The 26,471-nt window shown below is 47.3% G+C and overlaps 1 protein-coding gene and 1 pseudogene across 4 annotated transcripts; one reads left to right on the plus strand and one right to left on the minus strand.

Moving 5' to 3' along the window:
- The first annotated feature begins 881 nt into the window (after positions 1 to 881).
- LOC129018469 (U6 spliceosomal RNA) lies at positions 882 to 979 on the plus strand (annotated as a pseudogene).
- A 3,162-nt stretch (positions 980 to 4,141) lies between these two features.
- On the minus strand, positions 4,142 to 26,302 carry RAD51D (RAD51 paralog D). 4 transcript variants are annotated; one of them, XM_054458380.2, is made up of 10 exons: positions 25,912 to 26,239; positions 25,490 to 25,551; positions 24,882 to 25,000; positions 13,843 to 13,924; positions 13,464 to 13,598; positions 12,862 to 12,957; positions 9,971 to 10,061; positions 9,771 to 9,841; positions 7,727 to 7,891; positions 4,142 to 7,562 (listed from the first exon to the last, which is right to left on the minus strand). In XM_054458380.2, exons 1-10 carry the CDS (start codon positions 25,991 to 25,993, stop codon positions 7,479 to 7,481), a joined length of 987 nt encoding a protein of 328 aa, XP_054314355.1. In that variant the 5' UTR covers positions 25,994 to 26,239; the 3' UTR covers positions 4,142 to 7,478. The 4 variants fall into 4 exon arrangements, with proteins under 4 accessions (XP_054314355.1, XP_054314357.1, XP_054314356.1 ...); XM_054458382.2 differs by lacking the exon at positions 24,882 to 25,000 and adding an exon at positions 23,251 to 23,429 and having other exon boundaries at positions 25,912 to 26,203; XM_054458381.2 differs by lacking the exon at positions 13,464 to 13,598 and having other exon boundaries at positions 25,912 to 26,302.
- Positions 26,303 to 26,471: the final 169 nt, after the last annotated feature.

The raw sequence follows: 26,471 nt of genomic DNA on the forward strand, positions 1-26,471 counted from the left end.
GGCCCTGTGTGACTGCACTGGTCATACCACCATGTAGCTGGGCCTGCCTGGATAGAAGAAAGCTATCATCAGTAACCCCCCCATGCATCATAAGCTTATTCATAATATGAGATTGAGTGCCTATGTCATGCCTGGAAAACTATTCAGTGTTTTACATAAGCTACATGATCCTAAAACAACTCTATGAAACAGATATTATTTTTCCCATTTCACAGTGGATGAAACTAAGGCTTAAAGAGACTGCTATTCATCCAGTGTTATATGGCAAGTAAATGTCAAAGCTAGGACCAAGTTAGTTGAGATATAAAAAATCCTGTTCCTTGACTTTGTATCTTTGTCAGCATAGGCCCATTGTTTTCCTACAAAACTCAAACTTAAGCTGCGGCTATTATACCAAAAACTATAAAGAGGCCAAGGAAGAGCAGAGATTCAAGGGCTACTCAAAAAGTCAAACGTGCAGCAGCTGAAGCGCAGCCATACAGCTCCAGGGCATGAGGACCTGGCAGAGAGAACTCCATCATTCATGGCAAATGTCATTGGCCAGTACACAGACTCCTCCAAGACTGAAGGGAAACCCAGTGAGGTCTTTGATAAAGAGCAGCTACATGGAACCTAAGGCATCTATCTCAGTAAAATATTGTAAATAGTCCACTAAAGTTAGGAACAAGACAAGGATGATTGTTATTGTTGCTTCTATTCTGTGTAGTACTAAAAGTCAGTTTAGCCAGTGCAATAGGACAAGAAAAAATGATAGAAAGCATTCAGGATCACTTTGGATTAATAACATACCTAACTCTAATTTAAGGTGTATGCATCGCAGAGCCTTCTCCAATGCCAAACCCCAACACACAGAATTAGACAGTTTAAACCTTACCCACTGCTTGCTTCAGCAGCACATACACTAAAATTGGAACAATACAAAGAAGATTAGCATGGCCCCTGAAATAAATTACAAAATAAATAAATCCTGCCCAGACAACTGCATGGCAGAACACAGCAAAAACCTAGTAGGATATGCATCTAAATCCCTTATCTCCCCCTACTTCACATCTCAGGGATGCATAGGCCCTGTTTTGTCTTGTTTTTTTTGAGATGGAGTCTTGTTCCGTCACCCAGACTGGAGTGCAGTAGCGTGATCTCGGCTCACTGCAACTTCCGCCACCCGGGTTCAAGCGATTCTCCTGCCTCAGCCTTGAGTAGCTGGAACTACAGGCACCCGCCACCACGCCCAGCTAATTTTTGTATTTTTAGTAGAAATGGGGTTTCGCCATGTTGGCCAAGCTGGTCTCAAACTCCTGATTTCAAATGATCCACCCACTTCAGCCTCCCAGAGTGCTGAGATGACAGGCGTGAGCCACCACGCTCAGCCGGTCCTGTTGTTTTTTATTCAGCTTTATTTCCCCCTGAACCTCCAGTTCTCTTTAATACTAATGATATCTGCCTTCTCCAAGTTTTTATCATTCTTTTGTAACTTCCCTGGGGGAAATCAGAAAGAGCTGAGAAAGTAGATCTCTGATCCCGCTTTTTATGGTGAGCTAAGCTGAAAAGAGGTTGGGATGTGCAGCCCTTGCTGCTATCAGGGCAAAGTATGAAAAAATTTTGTGGAAACACTTACATATTTACAGCAGAAGGCAGCGTGCAGATGGGAAGAAATGGGTTTGGTATCAGGCAGACATGTGTCTGGATTCCTGTGCTGCCACTTATTAGCTTTATGTCCTTAACCTCACTAAGCGCCTGTAATCCAGGCACTTTGGGAGGCAGAGGCAAGTGAATCACCTGAAGTCAGAAGTTTGAGACCAGTCTGGCCAACATGGTGAAACCCCATCTCTACTAAAAATACAAAAAGAGCCGGGGATGGGGGTGCATGCTTGTAATCCCAGCTACTCGGGAGGCTGAGGCAGGAGAATTGCTTGAACCCAGGAAGCAGAGGTTGCAGTGAACCAAGATCGTGCCACTGCACTCCAGCCTAGGTGACGGAGACTCCGTCTCAAACAAACAAAAGCTAAATTTGGCCTGAGGGCTAGTCACAGTGGGTCATGCCTATAATCCCAGCACTTTGGGAGGCCGAGGCAGGCAGATCATCTGAGGTCAGGAGATCAAGACCAGCCATGGCCAACATGGTGAAACCCCATCTCTACTAAAAATACAAAAAAGGTTGAGCATGGTGGCACGTGCCTGTAATCCCAGCTACTCAGGAGGGTGAGGCAGGAGAATCACTTGAACCCAGGAGGCAGAGGTGCAGTGAGCTGAGATCATGCCACTGCACTCCAGCCTGGGCAACAGAGCAAGACTCCATCTCAAAAAGAAAAAAAAATTGACCTGAGGAGGCTTTACTTGGGCCCTTAACAAACTGCATGCAGCCTTAGTATGCAAACTAACTGAAAATCTAACTTAGGAGTATACTTTTGTAACAGATTGCTGAGGCTCAGCCAATCACATCATCAGCTTCAGTGGGTTCCAGGCAGCCAACTATTCAAACCATTTTCAAATAAGGCAAAGGCAGAGCTGTAACCAATTAGTTGTCTTTGTATCTCATTTCTGTTTTCTGACCATAAATGCTTTCAGACTATGTTGCAGCTCTGGAATTCTCTGAACCTGTCCTGGTTCTGAGGGCAGCCCAATTCTAGAATTGCAAATAAAAGTCAATTACAATCTGCAAAACTATATTTGCTTTAATTTTGTCTTTTAACACCTTGTTTTCTTAATTTTTATTATTTTATTTTATAGAGATAGGGTCTTGCTATGTTGCCCAGGCTGGTCTGGAACTCCTGGCCTCAAGCGATCCTCCTACTTTGGCTTCCCAAAGTACTGGGATTACAGGCAGGAGCCACAGTTCCTGGCATGTTAACACCTTGTTCTTTAAAGGACACACAGGAGGTGATCCTTCTGCCTGTAGATATTGTCATGTCTGGATTGATGCTCAAAATGGCTGCAGCCAAGCTTTCATAAGGGGAACAAGCTTGAAGACAAAACCAACATAAAAGAACAGAGCAGAAGGATGCAAAGGCCCTATGCCATTTGACAATAAGCCACTAAATTAACGAACCTCAGGCTTCCTGGTATCAGAGATAATAAGTGTCCCTGCCAGGCATGGTGGCTCATGACTGTAATCCCTAGCACTTTGGGAGGTCAAGGAGGGTAGATCGCCTGAGCCCAGGAGTTCAAGACCAGCCTGGGCAACGCAGAGAGACCCTGTCTCTACAAAAAATACAAAACTTAGATAGGTGTGGTGGCATACACCTGTAGTCCCAGCTACTTGGGAGACTGAGGTGGAAGGATCACTTGAGCCTGGGAGGTAGAGGGTACGGTGAGCCGTGATTGTGCCACTGCACTCCAGCCTGGGTGACAGAGCAAGACTTTGTCTTGAAACATAAAAGAAATAAATATAAGTAAATAAGTGTCCCTAGTGTTTACACTTCTTTAAGCTAGGTTTTGTTACTTGCAGCCTTAATGATACATGGACCTTCTGCCTGAGTCCTTGGGAATTCAAATGCCTGATTTTTAATTAAGGCCATCAAGTGCTAGCACATAGTAGGATCTCAACATTAATTTCGTCTGATGTCAGACAAAGGGCATACAATAGTATGCCCTGTAAAAACATATGTAAGAAGACACTCTGGGGACTCAATGTGTATGTGAATATATATATATTTTTTTTAGATGGAGTCTCACTCTGTTGCCCAGGCTAGAGTGCAGTGGCACAATCTCGGCTCACTGCAACCTCCATCTCCCAGGTTCAAGCGATTCTCATGTCTCAGCCTCCCAAGTAGCTGGGATTACAGGTGCAAGCCATCATACCCAGCTAATTTTTGTATTTTTAGTAGAGATGGGGTTTCACCATGTTGGCCAGGCTGGTCTCGAACTCCTGACCTCAAGTGATCGGCCTGCCTCAGCCTCCCAAAGTGCTGGGATTACAGGCGTGAGCCACTGCGCCTGGCTCATACATATATATGTGTATATATGTGTGTGTATATATATGTGTATATATGTGTATATGTGTGTGTGTGTGTGTGTGTGTGTGTATATATATGTATATTTTTTTCCTAAGAACTAGAGAGTGCCCTCAGGTCTCAAACCACCCCCACAGGGGAAATTGAAAGTTGACACTTTATGGAAGGAACCCCTGAGATACAGCCAGTCCTTTGCTTTTTTTAAAATATATTTTTAAAACATCATTCATCTATTTAATAATTACTGAGCTTCCATAATGTATAAAGAGAAAAAGTGACAAAAAGTGGGAGCCTGTAGGCAGACACATGAACAGAAAGTACAAGTGAATAAATAATACAGGGGAGTTACTGTAAGCATCTATCTAGATCACAGCTGAGGCATAAAAAAGGATGTCAGGGTGGGTGTGCACCAGACACAGTGGGAGCTGGGCAGAGACAGACACATAAGCAAAGGGAGCAAAAGGCACTTGGACAGGAGAGCCAGCCTAGCCCAAGTCCTACCAGGGGACTGCACAGTGTGGTGTGGCCCGAACAGAGAGTGCAGTGGCAGCAGGCAGGCAAGACAAAGCCCTGGTCTAGGAGGAGCCAAAGGATGAAGCCGGCTGTGAGGGGCACAGCCTGCAGGAATGTCACGTGGTGGTCTGACGTAGCAGTGAATGCAACACCTTCCCATGGCCACAGAAACTCCTTGAGTGAGAGATATGGTGCCTTCAGCTGGAGTTACAGCCCTAGCAGGAAGAGAACTGTATGGACTGGAAATTAAATAAAATGTGGGTATTTGTTTTTTTTTTTTTCTTTTTGAAACAGAGTCTCTGTTGCCCAGGCTGGAGTGCAGTGGCATGATCTCGGGTCATTGCAACCTCTGCCTCCTGGGCTCAAGTGATCCTCCCCACTCAGCCTCCCGAGGAGCTGGGATTACAGGCATGCACCACGACGCCTGGCTAATTTTTGTATTTATTTTTTTTTTTTTTGAGACGGAGTCTCACTCTGTCGCTCAGGCTAGAGTGCAGTGGTGCCATCTCAGCTCCCTGCAACCTCCGCCTCCCAGGTTCAAGCGATTCTGCCTCAGCCTCCTGAGTAGCTGGGATTACAGGAAATGGGCCACCATGCCTGGCTAATTTTTGTATTTTTAGTACAGATGGGGTTTCACCATGCTGGTCAGGCTGGTCTGGAACTCCTGACCTTAGGTGATCCACCCACCTCGGCCTCCCAAAGTGCTGGGATTACAGGCATGAGCCACCACACCCGGCCAATGTGGGGATTTAAAAAAAAAAAAAAAAGTCCTGGCCTAGGAATCAAGTTCTGGGTTCCAGATCCCACCTCCATTCTGCCACTAGGACTGTCAGTCATCCTGTTTGGGCCTCAGGTGCCTTCTTTGTTAAGTAACAGGATGGGCCAGATGATTTTTTTTTCCTTGAGACAGGGTCTTGCTCTATTACCTGGGCTGGGGTGTAGCGGTGCAATCAGGGCTCACTGCAGCCACAACCTCCAAGGTTCAAGTGATTCTCCTGCCTCAGGCTCCCAAGTAGCAGGGACCACAGGTGCACATCATCATGCCTAGCTAATTTAAAAAATTTTTTTGTAGAAATGATGTCTCATCATGTTGCCCAGGCTGATTTTAAACTCTTAAAACTCCTGGGCTCAAGTGATCCTCCTGCCTCAGGCTCCCACAGTGCTACCATTATAGGTGTGAGCCACTGTGCCTGGCCCCAGATGATCTCAAACTGCAGTCCTAGGGTCCTCAGTTAGGTATTAAGTACCTGAACTCACTACATAATGGGAACAGGGCAGAGATGGCAACCAGAATCCACCTTGAATACCAACTCCAACTGACTGGTAGTGGCTCCCTGGAGTGCCGTATTGAGAAAAACTTCTAAAAACACTTTGACTTCCACAAAAAAGAGTGCTTGTGCCTGATTGGTGATGTCTGCTGTGGGCTTAAGATGCCCAAATAGTACCTTGAGTGGCAGGAATTTGCAATTTCCAGCTTCATGTATTGCGTCTTACTGTGGTTGCAGGAATGTGCCAATCACTCATGGTATAAAGATACTGAAGATTAATTTCTCCTGGGGTCTTCCGTGAAAGCAAGCACTAGGGTTCCCCCAGGCTTAGGCTTACCAACCCTGTCCTCAATCCAACACCCTGGTGCCAGTTTGCCACTCCTTCCCAAGCCTCCATGGTTCTATCCCTGCTGCATTCATCACCTCTAAAAGTCATTACTTTCTGAGTGTAACTCTGACCCTCCTTTCCTGCAGCCAAGACATAACTGATTAATTACACAACAGGCTCTCTAATCAACAAAGACGACCTTCCTTTAAAAGACATGGCCAGTAAACAATCCTGATCATTTCTCTACTTTTCCTTTTATTTTCCATTCCCTGGTGTCTTCCTCCCCACCCAGCCAGGGTCATGGCTCTCAGATGGATGGCCACAGTGCTGGTGAAAGACAGGGGGATTATTTCATACACTAGGGCACTAGCTGTGGTACAGCTGGCAGGAAGAGAGGTGTAATTATATTGCATCTTGGAGCCACCAGCAATGAATTTCTGCCTAAAGGACTAGATTTGCCATGTATTATTTACATCAGCATCAATTTTCCCAGCTGGCTCTATTTACTGTGCAAATTCTCCTCTGTCTGTTTATGGGCAAGGCCATGGTTCAGCACCTCTGGTTACACTGTACTGTGGAGGGGCCCCACAGGGCACCATGCATATTAAACAAGTGGCTGGATTCACCAGGAGCAGGTCATATCCTCCCTTTCTGTTAAATTATATCCCTGGGACTGCAGCGAGCCCACACGTTCTCACCTAGTCACGGTGATGCAGGCAGGTCTGAAACCGAATCAGCAAGAGGAAAGGAGGAATAAACTGTTCTTTGGGCCTCACTGGCGGAAACTGAAAAACAGCCTTCTAAGGGGAAATCAGGTGGCTCTAGGGCTCGGGGAATTGCCTTTTTATATTTTTAAGAGCAAAACAGAGATGAAGAAGAGTATTTCATTTATAAGGTTATTTCCACCCAGTAACTCAGAGACAGAGCTAAGGAAGAGTGGGCCCCCATCTAACAAATGGAAAGGCAGAGACAAAAAAAAAAAAAAAAAAAAAAAAAGCAGCAGCAGCAGCAGCAGCAAAGGCAAGTTAGAGGCTTTCCCGGCTTGGCCACTGTGCTAGGAGGGAGCACAGGACACAATGGTGATGCACAGGATTATCCACCCAGTCGCTAGCATGCCTCTTCAGAGATGCTCCCAGCCAGGGTGAACTTGGTTTCCACCCGAAACATACACGTTAGAAATAAGGGAAGGAAACGTGGCACCAGTATGAATTTCTGGGTCCTCGCAATGCAGCATCCTCTTTCGCCTGTGGTTTATATGCTTACAGAGAGTGAGGCCAAGGAACCTAAGATGTCTCTTCTGGCCAGCCTGAGAATGTCTGTAGTCACCAGTGCCAGGTGGCAGTAAACAGCAGGCATTACTGGGAAGAAAAGTTGGGAGGGGTCCCCAATGCTTCCCTGTTTCCCAAACAACAGCACAGGTCATGTCTGATCACCCGGTAACGTGGCGCTCTGCTCTGAGGTCCCCCAGGTCCCAGTGTCTACCATCTCCTGGAAACCTGTTGGCTGGAAGAAGAAATAAGGAGTCAGTGGAGTTAAGCAACCCAAGTGGGTAGCTTCTTTAGTTGTAAGTTTTCAGCCTCTAAAGAGTTCTTCTCGAAGACATCTGTGGGTATGGAAACCACCCTCCAGGGCCCAAGATTACTGGCATCTTCCTGGGGCTGGCTCACCTGTCGGGAAGATTTGGTCAGACATGCCATGCGCCGGCCGCCTGATGCTCCTGCTCCCTCGATGGTGTCCAGGAGAATCCGAGTGCTGGGCACAAAGCTCCAGGAGCGTCCAAGGGCAGGTTTGAGCCTCCTGCTGTCCCTGTCTCGAGTTGTGTGGTTGGTCACCTGCAGCAGAAACAGACTTACAGATCCATAATGCTAGTATAGAGGACATCTATTACTACTGCTTCATTTTACAGAGAGGAAAACAGAGGCCTAGCACAGAGAAATAACTTCCCCAAGGTTACAAAAGCTAACGGCAGGTCTGGAACTAGAACCTGGGCCTCCTGACTTGTGCCCCGCTCTTTCCACTAAATCGCGATGCCTCAAGTTTGAACCGAACCAGAAGGCGATGGGGCACATGTCGCCATGTTTTCCACGCTGGTCTCAAACTCTTGAGCTCATGCAGTCCACCAGCCTCAGCCTCCCAAAGTGCTGGGATTACAAGTGTGGGCCACCACGCCCAGCCACTCAGCCTTTAAAAGGAAGGAAAGTCTGACACATGCTACAAAGTGGATGAACCTTCAGGACATTATGCTAAGTGAAATACGCCAGTCACAAAAAGTAAATACCATATGATTCCATGTATATGAGGTTCCTAGAGTAGTCAAAAAGCATAGATACAGAAAGTAGAATGGTGGTTGTCAGGGGCTGGGGAAGGGGGAAATGAGTTATTTTTAATGGGTACAGAGTTTCAGTTTTACAAGGTAAAGAGTTATGGATGGTGGTGATGGTTGTACAGTGTTATGAATGTATTTAACACCACCGAACTGTATACCTTAAAGTGGTTAAGACAGTAAATTTTATGTTATATGTATTTTACCACAATAAAAGAAACTGGAAAAAATATATAGCTGCTAAAAATTATATTTCTAAAAAATCTATTTTAAAACACAGGAAATGGACTCAGATGGTATTTTTTTGTGTTGTTGTTTTGGTTTGTTTGTTTTTGAGATGAGGTTTTGCTCTGTTGCCCAGGCTGGAGTGCAGTGGCATGATCACAGCTCACTGCAGCCTCGACCTCCCAGGCTCAAGCAATTCTCCTGCCACCAAGGCCACCTAGTTTTTGTATTTTTTGTAGAGGTGGGGTTTTTCCATGTTGCCCAGGCTAGTCTCGAACTTCTGGGCTCAGGTGATCCACCAGCCTTGGCTTCTCAAAGTGCTGGGATTACACACATAAACCACTGCACCTGGCCTATTTTTTTTTTTTCATGAGGTTAGTTTAGTTAGAAAGCTGGTTAAGTGTGGGCTCACACCTGTAATACCAACACTTTGGGAGGCTGAGGCGGGTGGATTGCTTGAGCCTGGAAGGTCGAGCTGCAGTGAACTGTGATTGTGCCCCCGCACTCCAGCCTGGGAAACAGAGCGAAACCCTATCTCAAAAGAAAAAAAAAAAGAAAAAAAGAAAGTTGGCTAAAAGTATAAGTAAATATGCAGAAAAAGTATTGTATGGAAACATGTAAAAATATTAATATGGTTTCTGTGGATATGGAGATAGATGACAAATTTGAATCTTATATTTATCTTTTATCCTTTCTATGAGAAGCATACAGACTTTAAAAAAACTACCTAATAAGCAGAAAAAGTTACTTCAATATCAAAAAGATCCATTTATATGAAGCTCTGGAAAAGTCCAAACTATTGGGATGGAAAACAGATCAGTGGTTGCCTGGGCCTGGGGGACCTTTTGGTGGGGTCACAAGACTGGATACAACTATATCCATCAGTCAAACTTCAAACAAGGAGAAAGTTACTCTATGTAAATTATACCTCAGTAAACCTGACTAAAAAGAAAAAATGTAGAAACAAAACAAAACAACAAAAAAACAAGACAATTCCTGATTCCCTTAGCTATTTATGGTGCAAAGCTGTAGCTGACCCAGGGAAGCTGGGATATGTCCCTTTCCTAAAGGGCCACTTTGGGGTTCAGAAGCTGACATTTAAGGGAAATAAAGAGCTCGCAATAACTAGAAATCAAGTTCATTGGCCAAGCCTGCTTCCTCACCACCACTGCCATGCCAAGGTCCCGGGCCAGGGTCTTCAGCTCTCGGGCCAGCTGCATCATCAAGGCCAAGCCTGTAGGAGGAGGAAAAGCAGAGAGGGAGGGCAGTGGGGAACCAGGGATGGGGCTGGCCAGAGACCAGACTCCAGAGCTGGGAGGCGAGGTCACATTCCACTGGCCCCAGGCTCTGCCACATCACTCACCTTCCCTCTGCTGACCTCCCAGAAGTGGGGAGACCACCGCAGTGACCGAGTCCACAACCACCACCCTCACAGTTCCTGAAGAACCAGTCACCTGAAGAAATGTGGGGGAAGCACTCATGAACCTGTCAGCCTCTAGGACACATTACAGGACAAGCTTGCTCTTCTGTCTAAAACTAGTAAGAAATAGCCCCCCTCATCCCAAATACAGCAAGCTGCACAGGCATCACAGAATGTCATCAGCAGCAATGTCTCCCTCGTCCCATTGGCATGTGTAACAGCCTTCAATGAAGACTTGGGTAGAAAGAAAGGGTTTAAATCACAGGACATCAAAACTATACTAAAGTGGCTGGGCGCAGTGGCTCACGCCTGTAATCCCAGCACTTTGGGAGGCCAACGCAGCGGATCACTTGAGGTCAGGAGTTCGAGACCAGCCTGGCCAACATGGTGAAACCTCATCTCCACTAAACATACAAAAATTAGCTGGGCATGGTGGTGCACACCTGTAATCCCAGCTTCTCAGGAGGCTGAGGCAGGAGAATCGCTTGAAACTGGGAGGCGGGGGTTGCAGTGAACTGAGATCACGCCACTGCACTCCAGCCTGGGCGACAGAGCAAGCCTCTGTCTCAAAAAAAAAAAAAATTAGTTAACTAAAAACTACATTAAAGTCAACAAATTTCAGAAAGCTCCGCATAGAGTCCGGAGGCCTCTGGTCATGGATCTCTCAGCAGCCATCTCTCTCCTGTGTCCAGCCTCCCACCACGGTGGTAAGGCCCTTCTTTTCCTTTTCTGACTCCCTCCTTTCTTTCCCCTGTCCTGCTAACTACCACCCTCAAATTCCTAACTTCCTTTGCTGAAGAGTTTAACCTTCTCTTTACTTCACTGTCTCCTTCATGCCTCCAGGCCTCATCTTCCATATCTAAAATGCCTCCAAATAAATTCCCTAAGTCTTGCTCTGTCACCCAGGCTGGAGTGCAGTGGCATAATCTCAGCTAATTACAACCTCTGCCTCCTGGGTTCAAGCGATTCTCATGCCTCAGCTTCCTAAGTAGCTGTGACTACGGGTGCACACCACCACACCTGGTTAATTTTTGTATTTTTAGCAGAGACGGGGTTTCACCATGTTGGCCAGGCTGGTCTTGAAATCCTGGCCTCAAGTGATCTGGCCAGGATTATAGGCATGAGCCACCATGCCCAGCCTGGTGCCATCTTTCTAACCATAATTTTCTGTCTTTACACAAGCAGGAGACTCCTCCTGGTTTCCCTGGACTTAAACTGTTTTTGATGCTTCTTTTCTCTTCTCCCTTACTTCTTATATCCTGATTCTGGTTCTTTTTCTTTTCTTCTTTCTTTTTTTTTTTTAAGACAGGGTCTTGCTATGCTGCCCAGGCTGGTCTTGAACTCCTGGGCTCAAGTGATCCTCCTGCCTTGGCCTTCCAAAGCATTGGGATTTTAGGCATGAGCCACCGCTCCCAGCTTCAGATTCTTAACCCCTAGAAACTGTGAGATAAGAAATACTTTGTCTTAAGCCACTAAGGTTTTGGTAACTTATTATGCAATAATAGAAGATATATCATCTAATGGTCCTACAGTAAAAAATACAGTCTTCTGATCTGGAATTGAGAGGTTTGGGCTATAAGGTTAGTTCTTGTCCTAAATACATGGTCAACTTTGGTCAACTCACTTCACTTCTCTGGCCTTCACATTTCTCATCCCTAAAAGTGGGGTAAGCACTACTCAGCTTCATGTCTCAACAAGCTGGTGGGTCATAACCAGCTATGACTTCTGAGGTAAGTATTTGTTCAACATTTTTTTTTAAAGATGGGGTCTAGCTCTGCTGCCCAGGCTAAGGTACAGTGGTATGATCATAGCTCACTGCAACCTCCAACTCCTAGGCTCAAGCAATCCTTCCATCTCAGCCTCTCGAGTCATTAGGATTACAGGTGTGGGCCACCGCTCCCAGCTTGTTCAACTATTATATGTTCTAAAGTTTGTTAAAATCATTGACTTTATATATAGTCGTGGGGATGCCCGTGTGAACATGTCATGCTTTGGGGTGAGAGGAAAAGTTTGAGATAAACTATTCTATCTTTAAGGTATCCTCCACATCTAGTCATTTATAAATCAGTGCACCAAATCTTGTCTAAGCACCCAACATGAGTAGCAAAGTACCAACCCAAATGCCATTCTAAATCCTCCCCATTAACATGACTCTGAATGTGTTCAGGGACTGGGCAGAAATCTGACTTCAGGGATGGTGGGCCCAGGCCTTAGTCCAAGATACACACCTAACCCCATTTTGGCCAACTAGATGTAAGGGGAAGAGGGATGTCTATTAGTGGGCTCTGGAGAAAGATTCTTCATCCCTGATAAAAGGGAGGAGGTAAAGAAAAGAACCATCTATCTTTTACTGCCCTGAATATGGATGTGAATGTGTGAAGACAAGATGCTTGGAGCTTTGGCAGCCTCTTTGCAACCATCAGGGGAAGAACAAGAAAATCAGACACACAACCTATTGCCCTGATAGCATGGACCTGCCAACCTCCCAACTCATGTGACATAATTAAATGTCCTCAAGGTTCAAGTCTCTGTCAGACAACCTCTATTACTTGCAGCTAAAAGTATTCCTCACTCACCTAGTGGGGAATGCAGACATAAATATGACATGATCCTTCCACTCAGGGGGCTTTACTGTTCAGCAGGGAAGATGAACATGTAAACAATGAGGTATGTGATTTAGGTGCTCAGGAATTCCATTGTGGGAGTAGCAAGCATAGTTGGAGTCACCAGGTTGCACATCTGCATTTCCAAACAGTCTGTAGTAGGACACCTGCCCACAGAGATAGCACCTGGAAAGCTGAATTAAGCAAGGAGGGGCAGAACAGCAGGCTCACCTGCTGGGCCACAGTGCCTCGGAGCTCCTGCAGCACATCCAGCATCTGGAAGATGTCAAACGCATGCACCACCTGGATCCTCTGGAGAGCTTCTGCCTGAAGGGGTGGAAAAGAGAAGCAAGGGCTTTGGATAAGAGGGAGTAGGGGGTCGAGGTAAGGCTGAGAAAGAAGAGGCACCTGGATGCAAGGACTCAGGTCCAGGGTGGCAAATGAGCTTTGTCTAATGGGTCAGTTGTCACAGTGGTGACTGCCTGGGTGCTGAGCTGTAAAGTACTCAGAACTCAGTGGGAAAGAGGGATACGACTGATTAGTGATGCCTCTCATGGGTGAGAAATGGACTGGAAACACAAAGCTTGGTGTTTGCCAGCCCTGGTTTAGGGCATGCAAAGAGTTGGGAGGGTTTCCTGGAAGAATCGGTGTGAGTAGCATCCCAAATGGGATGAAGGCATCAACAGGGGTGGCTTAAGGAATACGGGATGTATTAATAGAACAGCAAGTTTGAAGGCAAGGAATGACTATTCAACCCAAATTCTTACAATGTTAAGGAATAATGGGGTTTTCTTGTGTCAGAATCTCAATGGAACCCAGCATTCTGCCCTTACCTGTTCCTCCTCATCCTGGGTTTTAGCCTGAAGCAGCTGGAGGAGGCGGGAAGCTGTCAACCCTCCATTGGAATCTACATATAGGACGTTTTGCTGCAGGCCATGGGCCACATTTGCTGCCACACAAAGACATACCTGGGGGTGGGGGCATTGGATGAACTTGACACTTCAGAGAGGGTCCAGAATGGGAGCTCCCCACCAAACCTTGCCCAGATTCCACCAACACAAATGGGCTGAGTACAAGCCCCATTCCTTATCACCCATCTTCTCTCTGTAGGGCTCTGAATCCATTAGTACGCTGAAGCTCCCCCAGGGACCCTGGGCTATGTATCTACCACCCTCATCCCTAAATCCTCCTGACTGCTGGCCTCACATGTACCTGAGTTTTGCCGCTACCTGGGCCTCCTACAATTTCAGTCACTTCTCCAGTATAGAGACCAGCATCAAGCAGTTTATCAAGGCTGATGGCAAAAGAGAAGAAAATCAACACAAGAGTTTAGGAGAAAGAGAGGGGAAAAGGTACCAAGAAGAAAAGTAACACATTTCTTTCAAGCACTGGTTCTGTCTTTGAACATCACTGGCCAGAAGACTTCTCCTGGTGTTTTCTTCTGGGAAGGAGGGAATGCCCAAATGTTCCTTCTCTGGTCTCTCTTCATCCCTTCACTCTTAAAGATCAGCTCTCCAGAGAGGCCTCTGCCACCCCATCAGAAGGTCCTCCTTTCATTTTTCATCTCAGGCCCTGTGGGTTTCCGTTTTTTTTTTTTTTTTTTTTTGAGACGGGGTCTCTCTTTGTTGTCCAGGCCAGAGTGCTGGAGTGCAGTGGCACGATCTCTACTCACTGCAACCTCCACCTCCCAGGCTCAAGTGATTCTCCTGCCTCAGCCTCCTGTGTAGCTGGCACTACAGGTGCCCGCCACCATGCCCGACTAGTTTTTTTAATTAGAGACAGGGTTTCACCATGCTGGCCAGGCTGGTCTCAAACTCCTGACCTCAAGCGATCCACCCGCCTCGGCCTCCCAGAGTCCTGCAATTATAGACGTGAGCCACCATGCCCAGCTGTTTGTGGGTTTCCTTGATAGCGTTTCCCAAAATTTGTCGTTTCTTTTTTTTTTTTTTTTTAAACTTTGATGGTGGCACACGCCTGTAGTCCTAGCTACTCGGAGGCTGAGGCAGGAGAATCGCTTGAACCCAGGAGGTGGAGGTTACAGTGAGCCGAGATCGCACCACTGCACTCTAGCCTGGCGACAGAGCAAGACTCTGTCTCAAAAAACAAAACAAACAACAACAACAAAAAACAACTTTGAGATAATTATAGATTCCCAGGAAGTTGCAAAAAGTCCATGAACCCTTCACCTGGTTTACCTTAATAATAACAACTGTACTACAAAATGTATTGTACTAGCCAGGGGCCTGTAGTCCCAGTTTCTTGGGAGGCTGAGGTGGGAGGATCACTTGAGTCCAGGAGTTCAAGTCTAGCCCAGACAACATAGCAAGACCCTTTTCTCTTAAAAAAAAAAAAAAAGGACTATAGTATATCACAAGTAGCAAACTGATGTTGGTACTATCCACAGAGCTTATTCAGATTTCACCAGTGTTCCTAGCATTCAAGCACGTGTGTTGATGTGTCTAGTTCTATGCCATTTTTTCACATATGTAGATTTACACGACTACTATAATCAAGATACAGAACATTTCCATCATTATAAGTCTTCCTCCTGCTACCCTTTTATAGCCACATTCCTCCCGTTCACCCCTAATCCCAAATCCCTGGCAACCACTAATCTCTATTATGTTATTTCAAGAACAAAGTTATGTACATAGAATTATACACTATGTCACCTTTGTGATTGGCTTTTTTTCTTTTTCTTTTTTTTTTTTTTTTGAGACAGAGTCTCACTCTGTCGCCCAGGCTGGAGTGCAATGGTGCAATCTCAGCTCATTGCAACCTCCACCTCCCAGGTTCAAGCAATTCTCCTGTCTCAGCCTCCCGAGTACCTGGGATTACAGGCGCCCACCACCACACCTGAATAATTTTTGTATTTTTTAGTAGAGACGGGGTTTTGCCATTTTGGGCAGACTGGTCTGGAACTCCTGACCCAAAGTGATCTGCCCAACACAGCCTCCCAAAGTGCTGGGATTACAGACATGAGCCACCGCGCCTGGCCCCGCGATTGGCTTTTTTTACTCAGCATCATTCCCTAGAGATCCATCCCAGTTGTTGCATATATGGATAGTTCATTCCTTTTTATTGCTAAAAAGTATTCCATGGTATGGATGTATCACAGTTTATTTAACGATTCATCCATTGAAAGGCATTTGGTTGTTTCCACTTTGGGGCTATTATAAATAAAACTGCTATAAGCATTTTTACAGGTTTTTGTATAAACCCAAGTTTTTACAACGTTGGGATAAATGCCCAAGAATACAATTGCTGGGTGGTATGGTAAATGCATTATTAATTTTATAAGAAACTAACAAACTATTTTCCAGAGTCGCTATGCCATTTTACATATCTGCTAACAATGTATATATGAGTAGTCCAGTGTCTCCACATCCTCATCAGCATTTGGTATTATCACTATTTTTTTATTTTAGTCTTTCTGATAGGTATGTAATAATAGCTCACTGTGTTTTAAATTTGCATTTCCCTAATAGTTAATAGTGTTGAACTTTTTTTTTTTTTTTGAAACAGAGTTTCACTCTTGTTGCCCAGGATGGAGTGCAGTGGCGTGATCTCGGCTCACCGCAACCTCCACCTCCCAGGTTCAAGCAATTCTCCTGCCTCAGCCTCCCGAGTAGCTGGGATTACAGGCATGCGCCACCACGCCCGGCTAATTTTGTATTTTTAGTGGAGACGAGGTTTCTCCATGTTGGTCAGGCTGGTCTCAAACTCCTGACCTCAGGTGATCAACCCGCCTTGGCCTCCCAAAGTGCTGGGATTACAGGCGTAAGCCACCGCGCCTGGCTTTTTTCTTTTTTTTTTTTTTTTTGAGACAGGGTCTCACGTCTCACTGTGTCACCCAGGCTAGAATTCAGTGGCATGATCACAGCTCACTGCAACCTTGACCTCTCAGGCTGAGGTGATCCTCCCACATCAGCTCCCCCAAGTAGCTGGGACTACAGGCATGTGCCAACAAACCCAGCTAATTTTTGTATTTTTTTGGTAGAGACAGGGTTTTTGCCACGTTGCCCAGGCCAGTTTTGAACTCCTGGGCTCAAGCAATCCGACCACCTCAGCCTCTCAAAGTGCTGGGATTACAGGTGTGAGCCAGCCCTTGCCCATTTTCTAATTGAATTGTTTGATTTTTTACTGTTGGGTTTTAAGAATTCTTTCTTCATTCTAGATACAAGTCCTTTGTTGAATACATGGCTTGCAACTATGTTTCCCATTCTGTACTTCTCTTTTCAATCTGTTTTGCACAGCAAAAGTTTTAAATTTTGATTAGGCCCCATTAATCAAAAATTTTTTCATGGATCATACTTTTGGTGTCAAATCTAAGAACTCTTTGCCTAGATTTTCTCCTGTTTTGTTCTAAAAATTAGACAATTTGGTTTTACATTTAAGTCTATGATCCATTTTCAATTTTTGTATAAGGTATAAGGTTTAGGTTTATTATTGTATATTTTCAGCCTATGATGTCCAATAGCTCCAGCGCCCTTTGTTCAAAGGCTGTCTTTCCTCCATCACATTGTTTTTGTACCTTTGTCAAAAATCAATTGTGTGTAAGCCCAGCATTTTGGGAGGCTAAGGCAGGAGGATTGCTTGAGCCCAGGAGTTCGAGGCCAGCCTGGGCAACATAGTGAAACCCTATCTCTATAAAAAAATACAAACAGGCTGGGCGCGGTGGCTCACGCCTGTGATCCCAGCACTTTGGGAGGCCAAGGCGGGAGGATCACCTGAGGTCAGGAGTTCAAGACCAGCCTGGCCAACATGGTGAAACCCCGTCTCTACTAAAAATACAAGATTAGCTGGGCGTGGTGGCACACACCTGTAATCCCAGCTACCCATGAGGTTGAGGCAGGTGAAACCCGGGAGGCGGGGGTTGCAGTGAGCCGAGATCACGCCATTGCACTCCAGCCTGGGCAAAAAGAGAGAAACTCCGGCCAGGCGCATTGACTCACACCTAATCCCAGCACTTTGGGAGGCTGAGGCGGGCAGATCACCTGAGGTCAGGAGTTCGAGACCAGCCTGACCAACATGGAGAAACCCCGTCTCTACTAAAAGTACAAAAAAGTTAGCCAGGCCTGGTGGCGTGTGCCTGTAGGAGAATCGCTTGAACCCGGGAGGCGGAGGTTGCGGTGAGCCGAGATCACGCCATTGCACTCCAGGTCGGGCAACAAGAGCGAAACTCCATCTCAAAAAAAAAAAAAAAAAAAAAGAGATAGAGAGAAACTCCGTCTAAAAAAAAAAAAAATACAAATACAAATAACCAGGCATGGTGTTCCACACCTGTAGTCCCAGCTACTCGGGAGGCTTGGGGTGGAAGGATTGCCTGAGCCCAGGGAGGTCAAGGCTGCAGTGAGCTGTAATAGCACCAGTACCCTCCATCCTGGGTGACAGAGCAAGACGCTGTCTCAAAAAAAAAAAAAAAAAAATAGTTGTGTATACTTGTGGAGGTCTATTTCTGGGTTCTCTATTCTGTTCCACTGATCTGTGTCCATCTGTCCCTTGGTCAATACCACATTAGGCTTAATTATGTAGCTATATAGCAAGTCTTAACCCTGGGTAGACTGATTCCTCCAGCTATCCTTTTTCCAAATTGTTTTAGCTAATCTAGGTAAAACTGGTCTTTCCGTAATTATTAGAATAAGTTTGTCTATGTCTATAAAAAAAAAAACCTTTCTGGGATTTTAATAGGAACTGCATTAAATTACAGATCAACTTGGGGACAATTGAAATCTTCATTATGTTCAGTCTCCCAATCCATGAACAAAGTACATGTCGTCCATTTATCCGAGTCATCTTTGATCTCTTTCATCAGCAATTTAAAAATTTTCAGCATACAGATTCTACACATGCTTTGTTAGACTTATACCCAAGTATTTCATTTTCTCCGAAGCAACTATAAATGGTATTGTGTTTTTGTTCGTTTTTTTTTTTTTTTTGAGACGGAGTCTCGCTCTGTCGCCCAAGCTGGAGTGCAGTGGCGCAATCTCGGCTCACTGCAAGCTCTGCCTCCCAGGTTCACGCCATTCTCCTGCCTCAGCCTCCCCAGCAGCTGGGACTACAGGCACACGCCGCCACACCCAGCTAATTTTTGTATTTTCAGTAGAGACGGGGTTTCTCTGTTTTAGCCAGGATGTTCTCGATCTCCTGACCTTGTGATCTGCCCACCTCGGCCTCCCAAAGTGCTGGGATTACAGGTGTGAGCCACCACGCCCGGCCATTTTGTTTGTTTTGTTTTTTTGAGACAGTTTCACTCTGTCACCCAGGTTGAAGTGCAGTGGCACAATATCCGCTCACTGTAAACTCCGTCTCCCAGATTCAAGTGATTCTCCCGTCTCAGCTTCCCGAGTGGCTGGGATTACAACCACCCACCACCACGCCCAGCTAATTTTTGTATTTTTAGTAAAGACCAGGTTTCATCATATTGGCCAAGCTGGTCTCGAACTCCTGACCTCAGGTGATCCACTTGCCTCGACCTTCCAAAGTGCTGGGATTACAAGCATGAGCCACTGTGGCCAGCCAATAAATGGTAAGTGTTTTTTATTTTCGTTTTGACATGTTCATTGTGAGTATAGAGAAATGCAGTTGATTTGTATGTGTTGGTCTTGTATCCTCACTAGTCCCAGGAGTTTGTAATTATTTTTTATTTGCTTGTTTTTGTTTGTCTTGCTCATCTAGCTGAGAGCACCATGGGGCAAGGACTGACTGGGTCCTATCCCTATTGCATCCCCAGCACTAGCACAGTGCCTGAAACACAGGAGGCACCCAATAATCATTCCAGAAAAACGAGTAACAGAAAGGTGCTATCACTTTTATTTAGCTTCTGTATCATCAACACTGGCTGTGAAAGACTTGGGATAAACCTCATGACATGCCAATTCCTAATCCAGGTTCTCTCCCTCAACCACATGAAACAGGTCACCACCTACCTTCCATGCCCTGCCCTATCTCTAGGCTGAAGCTTCTTCTATGCCACGGCCTGTACCAATGCCTGACCACATGCATCCCTTTCCTAGCCCTACAATCACCTTCCCAGGTTCCAGTCCTTGAGATGGTTCTTGATGACCTCCCATGACCTCTCTGTATATGCCGAGCAGCACTTTAATAAGCATCCCATCCATTTTTTTTTTCTTTTTGAGACGGAGTCTCGCTCTGTCGCCAGGCTGGAATGCACTGGTGCGCTCTCGGCTCACTGCAACCTCCGCCTCTCGGGTTCAAACAATTCTCCTGCCTCAGCCTCCCGAGTAGCTGGGATTACAGGCACCCACCACCACGCCTGGCTAATTTTTGTAATTTTAGTAGAGATGGGGGGGTTTCGCCATGTTGGCCAGGCTGGTCTCAAACTCCTGACCTTAGGTGACCCACTCGCCTTGGCCTCCCAAAGTGCTGGGATTATAGGCATGAGCCACTGCGCCTGGCCCCCATCCATTTGAATTCCAGGGACTCCCCATAATTATACCCACAGGTTCCTGCCAGTCAAAACACTCTGGTTAGCACTCTAGCCCTGTGGCTTCCTGAGATAATTGTGCTCACCCCATCTCTGTTTAATAAGCATCCAGCCTCTGCCACTCCTGATTCCATTCTTCTCAATGAGATCAGGGGAACCCCAGTGTGGTCCCCAGACCAGGTGCATCAGCAACCTTTAAGGACTAGCTAGAAATGCAAATTTACAGCTCCGCTCCCCAAGACCTACTGAATCAGAAACTCTGGGAATGCAGCCCACACTTGAAACTTGAATTTCAACAAGGCCTCCAAGTGATTTTGATGCATGCTCAAGTTTCAGAACCATTAGACTAGAGTAGTTAGTCTCACTCCTGCCTGCACATTAAAATCAGGGGAGTTGGTCGGGTGCAGTGGCTCGCGCCTGTAATCCTAGCACTTTGGGAGGCCGAAGCAGGTGGATCACCAGGACAGGAGATCGAGACCATCCTGGCTAACACGGTGAAACCCCGTCTTTACTAAAAATACAAAAAATTAGCTGGGCATGGTGGCAGGTGCCTGTAGTCCCAGCTACTCGGGAGGCTGAGGCAGGAGAATGGCATGAATCCAGGAGGCAGAGCTTGCAGTGAGCCGAGATCGCGCCACTGCACCCCAGCCTGGGTGACAGAGCAAGACTCCATCCCAAAAAAATAAATTAATTAAATAAAATAAAATCAGGGGAGTTTTTAAAAAAATGCCTATATCAGCAGTACCCAAAGTTGTCTGTACATTGGATTCACCCGGGAGCTTCAAAAAAATACTGATGCCTGGCCAGGCATGGTGGCTTGTACCTGTCGTCTCAACACTTTGGGAGACCGAGGTAGGATTGCTTCAGCCCAGGAATTTGAGATCAGCCTGGGCAACATAGCAAGACCCCTGTCTCTACAAAAAAAAAAATTTTTTTTTAATTAGCCAGGCATGGTGGTGAGCACCTGTAGTCCCAACTACTTGGAAGGCTGAGGCAGGAAGACTGCCTGAGGCCAGGAGTTCAAGGCTGCAGTGAACTATGATTGTGCACCACTGCACTCCTGCCTGGGCAACAGAGCAAGACCCTGTCTCTAAAAAACAAATTAAAAAATTAAAAAATACTGATGCCTGTGTCCCACTCACAGTGAATGAGATTAATTGGTCTGGGGGAGACTTGGACTTCGTAATGTTTAAAAGAGTCCTCAGGTGACTCCAATGGGCACACAAGTTTGGGAACCACTGGCCTAGACTAATTAGGTTAAAATTTATAGAGTTGGGACCACAGATATCTCAATTTTCCCAGATGATTCTAACGTGCAGCTGGGGTTGAAGCACTGGTGTTGACTCTAGTCAAGAATCAACCACATCCTTGGCTGTGGAGATCAGTCTGTATAAGGTATTCCCAAATCCACCTTCCAGCCAACTTCTCACCTGAGTTTCCATTCCATGCCTCTCCGACTGCCCAGAGGACCTTCCTACCAATATGTCCCCATTACCTCTAACTCCGCATGTCAACAGGGAGAGACCCGTGTCTTGCCCCGTGAAGCAGAAGTACACCTGGGTTTTACCACTGCCTAGAATACAGGTGATTTCTGGGACTTATCCTCTGCCTTTCCCTCCAAACTGCCTTTTAGCGATTCTTTCAGTCATCCATTCACACACCACTTCAATGCCTCATATTTCCTGACAGTCTTATTCTAAAACGAGGGGACTCTGGGATGAATAGACCTAGCTCTGGCCTGTAAGGAATAATCAATCTCCCTCATCAACATAGCTTTTCCCAAGGTACGTTACGTGCTATAACACTCTGTAAGGAATCATTGCACCTCAGCACTAAAGGCTCTGAGGCGGCCTACAACAGAGAAAGCTGTTTAATTTGGATTAGTCAGGCATTTCTCAAACTTTTGACTACAGAACTCCCCTCCTCCTAAGTTCTAAAGTTACACCATTAACTGTCCACAGTACACCATAAGAAAGGCTAGAGACCGGGTGCGGTAGCTCACGCCTGTAATCCCAGCACTTTGAGAGGCCAAGGCGGGCGGATCACGAGGTCAGAAGATCGAGACCATCCTGGCCAACATGGCGAAAGCCCATCTCTACTAAAAATACAAAAAATTAGCTGGGCATGATGGCACGCGCCTATAGTCCCAGCTACTCGGGAGGCTGAGTCAGGAGAATCACTTGAACCCGGGAGGCGGAGGTTGCAGTGAGCCGAGATCACACCACTGCACTCCAGCCTGGTGACAGAGTGAAACTCCGTCAAAAAAAAGAAAGAAAGAAGGAAAGGAGGAAAGAAAGAAAGGAAGGAAGGAAAGAAAAGAAAGAAAGAAAGAAAGGCTAGAAACCTGGTGAGTCAGCTTTGATTCTTCACAATACATTCCAAACTCCGTCAAAAAAAAAAGAAAGAAAGAAAGAAAGGCTAGAAACCTGGTGAGTCAGCTTTGATTCTTCACAATACATTCCTCCTGGTAGTAGGCCTTGTCACAGTTCCTCTTCAACATGTCTCCCACTGTCCTAGATTGGACTCACATACCCCAGGCCAGCACTGCCAGGGCCCTGCTTGGCCTCTGCCACCCTTCCACCCTGCACACCTCCACCCCACTGCCTATAACCCTGCTTTCACAATGGCCTCCCGCCTCCAGGGAGGCAGCCGGGCAGATGAGTTAAGAGCCGCGTTCTTAGACTCAGGAGTGTGACAAGCATGAACTCAAATAACTGGTCTGCCGTTTGCTAACTGCACAATCTTGAGCAAGTCATTTAACCTGAGTCCCAATTTCTTCACCTATAGAATGTTGATTTATTTTTATTTTATTTTATTTTATTTTTTTGAGATGGAGTCTTGCTCTGTCGCCCAGGCTGGAGTGCAGTGGTGGGATCTCCGCTCACTGCAAGCTCCACCTCCCGGGTTCACCCCATTCTCCTGCCTCAGCCTCCCGAGTAGCTGGGACTACAGGCGCCTGCCACCACGCCCAGCTAATTTTTTGTATTTTTAGTAGAGATGGGGTTTCACTGTGTTAGCCAGGATGGTCTCGATCTCCTGACCTCATGATCCACCCGCCTCAGCCTCCCAAAGTGCTGTGATCACAGGCGTGAGCCACTGCGCCCTGCCTAGAATGATGATTTAAACAGTAACATGTTCATTGGTGGTTGTGATGAATAAATGAAATAATGTACCACGAAGTGCTGAGCGCAGTGCCTCGTTCATAGAAAGCATTCAGCGAAAGTCCATCTGTTCCTCCATACCCAAGTCCTGCCTTCTTCAGAGCATTCCTGACCCCACTCCATGATCTCCCTGTGGGGACCTGAGGCAGCTGCAATCCTCCCAGGTTACCACTTGAGTGCACCCTCCATGTCTGTTGGATTTATAAACTCCCGAAGCCCAAGGTCCAATTGGCTTCCTGTTCACCACTCCCTCCTCACCGCTGCCTCCCTCGGTGCTTACACTTCTCTTGTATTCACTTGCTTTTCCCCTACACCCAACTAGAGGCCTTAAGGGCAGGGGCCTTGCCTCATTCGTGTATGTATCATCTGGACATACCAAGCATCCAGCAGGCCCTTAGCCAGTGCTTGATGGATCACAGACTCAGACCCCCAACCAAGGAAAGCAAGCACCACGCTGCATGAACCCTGCCAAGAGAATGTGTTAAGGAAACAGAAAGGGCCAAACCAATCCAAAGACCTTTATGGTGGCAGTTATTCATCAATTTCTGAACAAACGGACCAGGAAAAAGGTCAAGACTCACTGGCCAGCAAACGTCTGTCGTCTTTGCAACTCTTCCCCAACCCACCAAACAACGTGGCGGAACATAACTGCTCCTTTTTTTTGAGAGAGTCTCGCTCTGTCACCAAGGCTGGAGTGCAGTGGTGCGATCTTGGCTTAGTGCAACCTCCACCTCCCAGATTCAAGCGATTCTCCTGCTGCAGCCTCCCAAGTAGCTGGGACTACAGGCACCAGCCACCATGCCCGACTAATTTTTGTATTTTTAGTAGAGACGGGGTTTCATCATTTTGGGTGGGCAGGCAGGCCAGGCAGGTCTCAAACTCCTGGCCTCCAGTGATCTGCCGCCTCAGCCTCCCAAAGTGCTGGGATTACAGGTATGAGCACTGCATCCGGACCGCAACTCCTTCTTTATCTGAACTCTCCTGTTCCCTACTGCTGCAGATGTGGTGAACAAGTTCTGGGCCACATACTCTTGGGCTTGAGCCTCACCTTTGCCACTTGCTTCTCTTAGGCTAAACTCAAGTAGGGTTAATTAACCGGTAGTCACTGAAGAGATTACCTAGAACATACAGGCAATGCCTGCACATAGTAGGCACTCAGTAAATATTCTCTTTTGCCATATCCTTAAGTAAAACAAGAAGTAGGGCCAGAGAAGATGGTGAAAATAATGAGATACTGACATCCTGTGTTATAGGACAGTGCTTCTCAACCAGAGGCAATTGTGCCTCCCAGGGGACATTTAGCCATGTCAGGAGACATTTTTGATGGTCACAACTGGAGCAGGGCTGGTGCTACTAGCATCTAGTGGGCAGAGGCCAGGGATGCTGCTAAACATCCTACACTGCACAGGACAGCCTCCACCCCCCAACATATAATTACCTGTCCCTAAATATCAACAATGCCAAGGCTGAGAAACCCCATAACCCTGTTACAGGATAAGAACTCAGATGTCCTGACCCCTTTCCTTCCCATCCATTATTGCTTTAAAAAAACCCTCCTGTCTAGACTCAAGCATCCAAAGCAGAGCTGAGAGGCGGCCCCATCCTCCTGCCTCTCTCCTTCTTCCCCAAGTACACACACAAACCTGCCAATGCCGGTGGACAGGATGGCAGTGGAGGTCTTCAGTTCCTCATAGAGATCAGCGCCATTCACCGGGAAAGCAGAGAACTGAGCCAGCAGCACCCGCCTCAGGGCAACCAGGGCCTGCCAAAGGGCCCCAGACTAATCAGCAACGAATTGCCCGTAGAAGCTGGTATCCCAAGGTGTCATTCACCCCACTTCTCAATATCTGAGAACCCTCTGCTCCCTTTGGCTTGGGATGGACTTTTGTTGCTGTTGTTTCAGACAGGGTCTCACTCTGTCGCCCAGATTGGACTGCAGTAGCACGATCTCGGCTCACTGCAACCTCTGCCTCCCGGGCTCAAATAATTCTCCTTCCTCAGCCTCCCGAGTAGCTGGGATTGTAGGCATGGGCTACCACACCCAGCTAATTTTTGTGTTTTTAGTAGGGACGGGGTTTCACCATGTTGGCCAGGATGGTCTCGAACTCCTGACTTCTGACTCCAAGTGACCCGCCCGCCTCGGCCTCCCGAAGTGCTGGGATTACAGGCGTGAGCCACCGCGCCCAGCTGGCTTGGGATGGACGTTTTTTTAAAGACACTCAGGTTTGGAGTGTGGAGATCAGGAGCTCACCTTGTAAGACAAGCCGCATTTCTGAGCTAACTCCTCCAGGTCTGCAGAAACCAGGTCCACTACTGAAAACAAAATACGTATAGCGGATTGGCAGAGAGGCCTGGGCCCTCCCACACTTGGTTTTTCCTCATCTGTCAAATGGGGTGTCAATTCGACCTCCCGACAGGCCGTCTCAGGAGGCCAGTGTGAAATAACAAAGCTGCAGGAGCCGGCACGGTGCCCTGCACACAGTAGGAATCCCCTACCCTGTTTTAGAGCTTGGCTCCCCACGCCCACCCTTCCTGAGCCTCTCCAGAAGCGTGGCCCTCTAGGAATGGAGGGGAAGCGCCCTGCAGGTATGTCAGGGCAGTGCGCCAGCCCTCGGGGCCTGCCCAGGCTGTGCGAGGCCCGCGTGGCTCCCTGGCACGCGCACACCCGGTCACCTGTCTTGATCCTGCGGCTCCTGAGAAGCTGGATCATCTCCTGGGTAAGGCCAGGGCACAGTCCGACCCTGAGCACGCCCATGTTCCCCGCAGGCCGGAACAGCCCCAGGGGGACTGCCCGTCACGTGGGCATTCGCGGGAGTCCTCTCCAGACGCCCCTCCCCCACCCCTTCCTAGAGAGGACACAGGCGCGCTGGGTGCAGGAGGCGAAAGGAGAGAGGAGGCGGCGGCACCAAGGCTAGGGCTGGGGGTCATCCGCCCGCCCGGGATCCGCCGGGATTCCCGCGCCCAGAGCCCGCCCTCCGGGTCGCGCCGCGCTGCTGCTTCCGGGTTCCAGGCTGGCGCGCGGCGAGGACCTGGCCTGCAGCGCCATCTGCGGGCCGCACGGGGCAGAGCCGCTGCGCCGCTCTCCACCGCCTGCACAGGTTCCCGAGTCCCACGACCCCCTCCGTGCTCAACACGCCACCCACGGCCACGTTCGGCCTCTACCTTCTGCCGCAACACACACACCGACCTTCTAAAGAGCCTTCTGTGTGCCAGCTTCCTTTCCAAACGCTGGG

This window comes from Pongo pygmaeus, chromosome 19 (genome assembly GCF_028885625.2).
Source record: "Pongo pygmaeus isolate AG05252 chromosome 19, NHGRI_mPonPyg2-v2.0_pri, whole genome shotgun sequence".
Taxonomy (NCBI): domain Eukaryota; kingdom Metazoa; phylum Chordata; class Mammalia; order Primates; family Hominidae; genus Pongo; species Pongo pygmaeus.

What these genes read in the sequence shown, in the direction of transcription:
- RAD51D (XM_054458382.2), bottom strand. Translation starts at nt 25,993, where the DNA reads ATGGGCGTGCTCAGGGTCGGACTGTGCCCTGGCCTTACCCAGGAGATG. An exon ending in AATGCGGCTTGTCTTACAAG is followed by an intron (nt 23,430 to 25,489) that starts GTGAGCTCCTGA and finishes TAAATCCAACAG; the next exon opens with ACATGGAGGGTGCACTCAAG. An exon ending in GAGGCACTGTGGCCCAGCAG is followed by an intron (nt 10,062 to 12,861) that starts GTGAGCCTGCTG and finishes ACATTTCTTCAG; the next exon opens with GTGACTGGTTCTTCAGGAAC.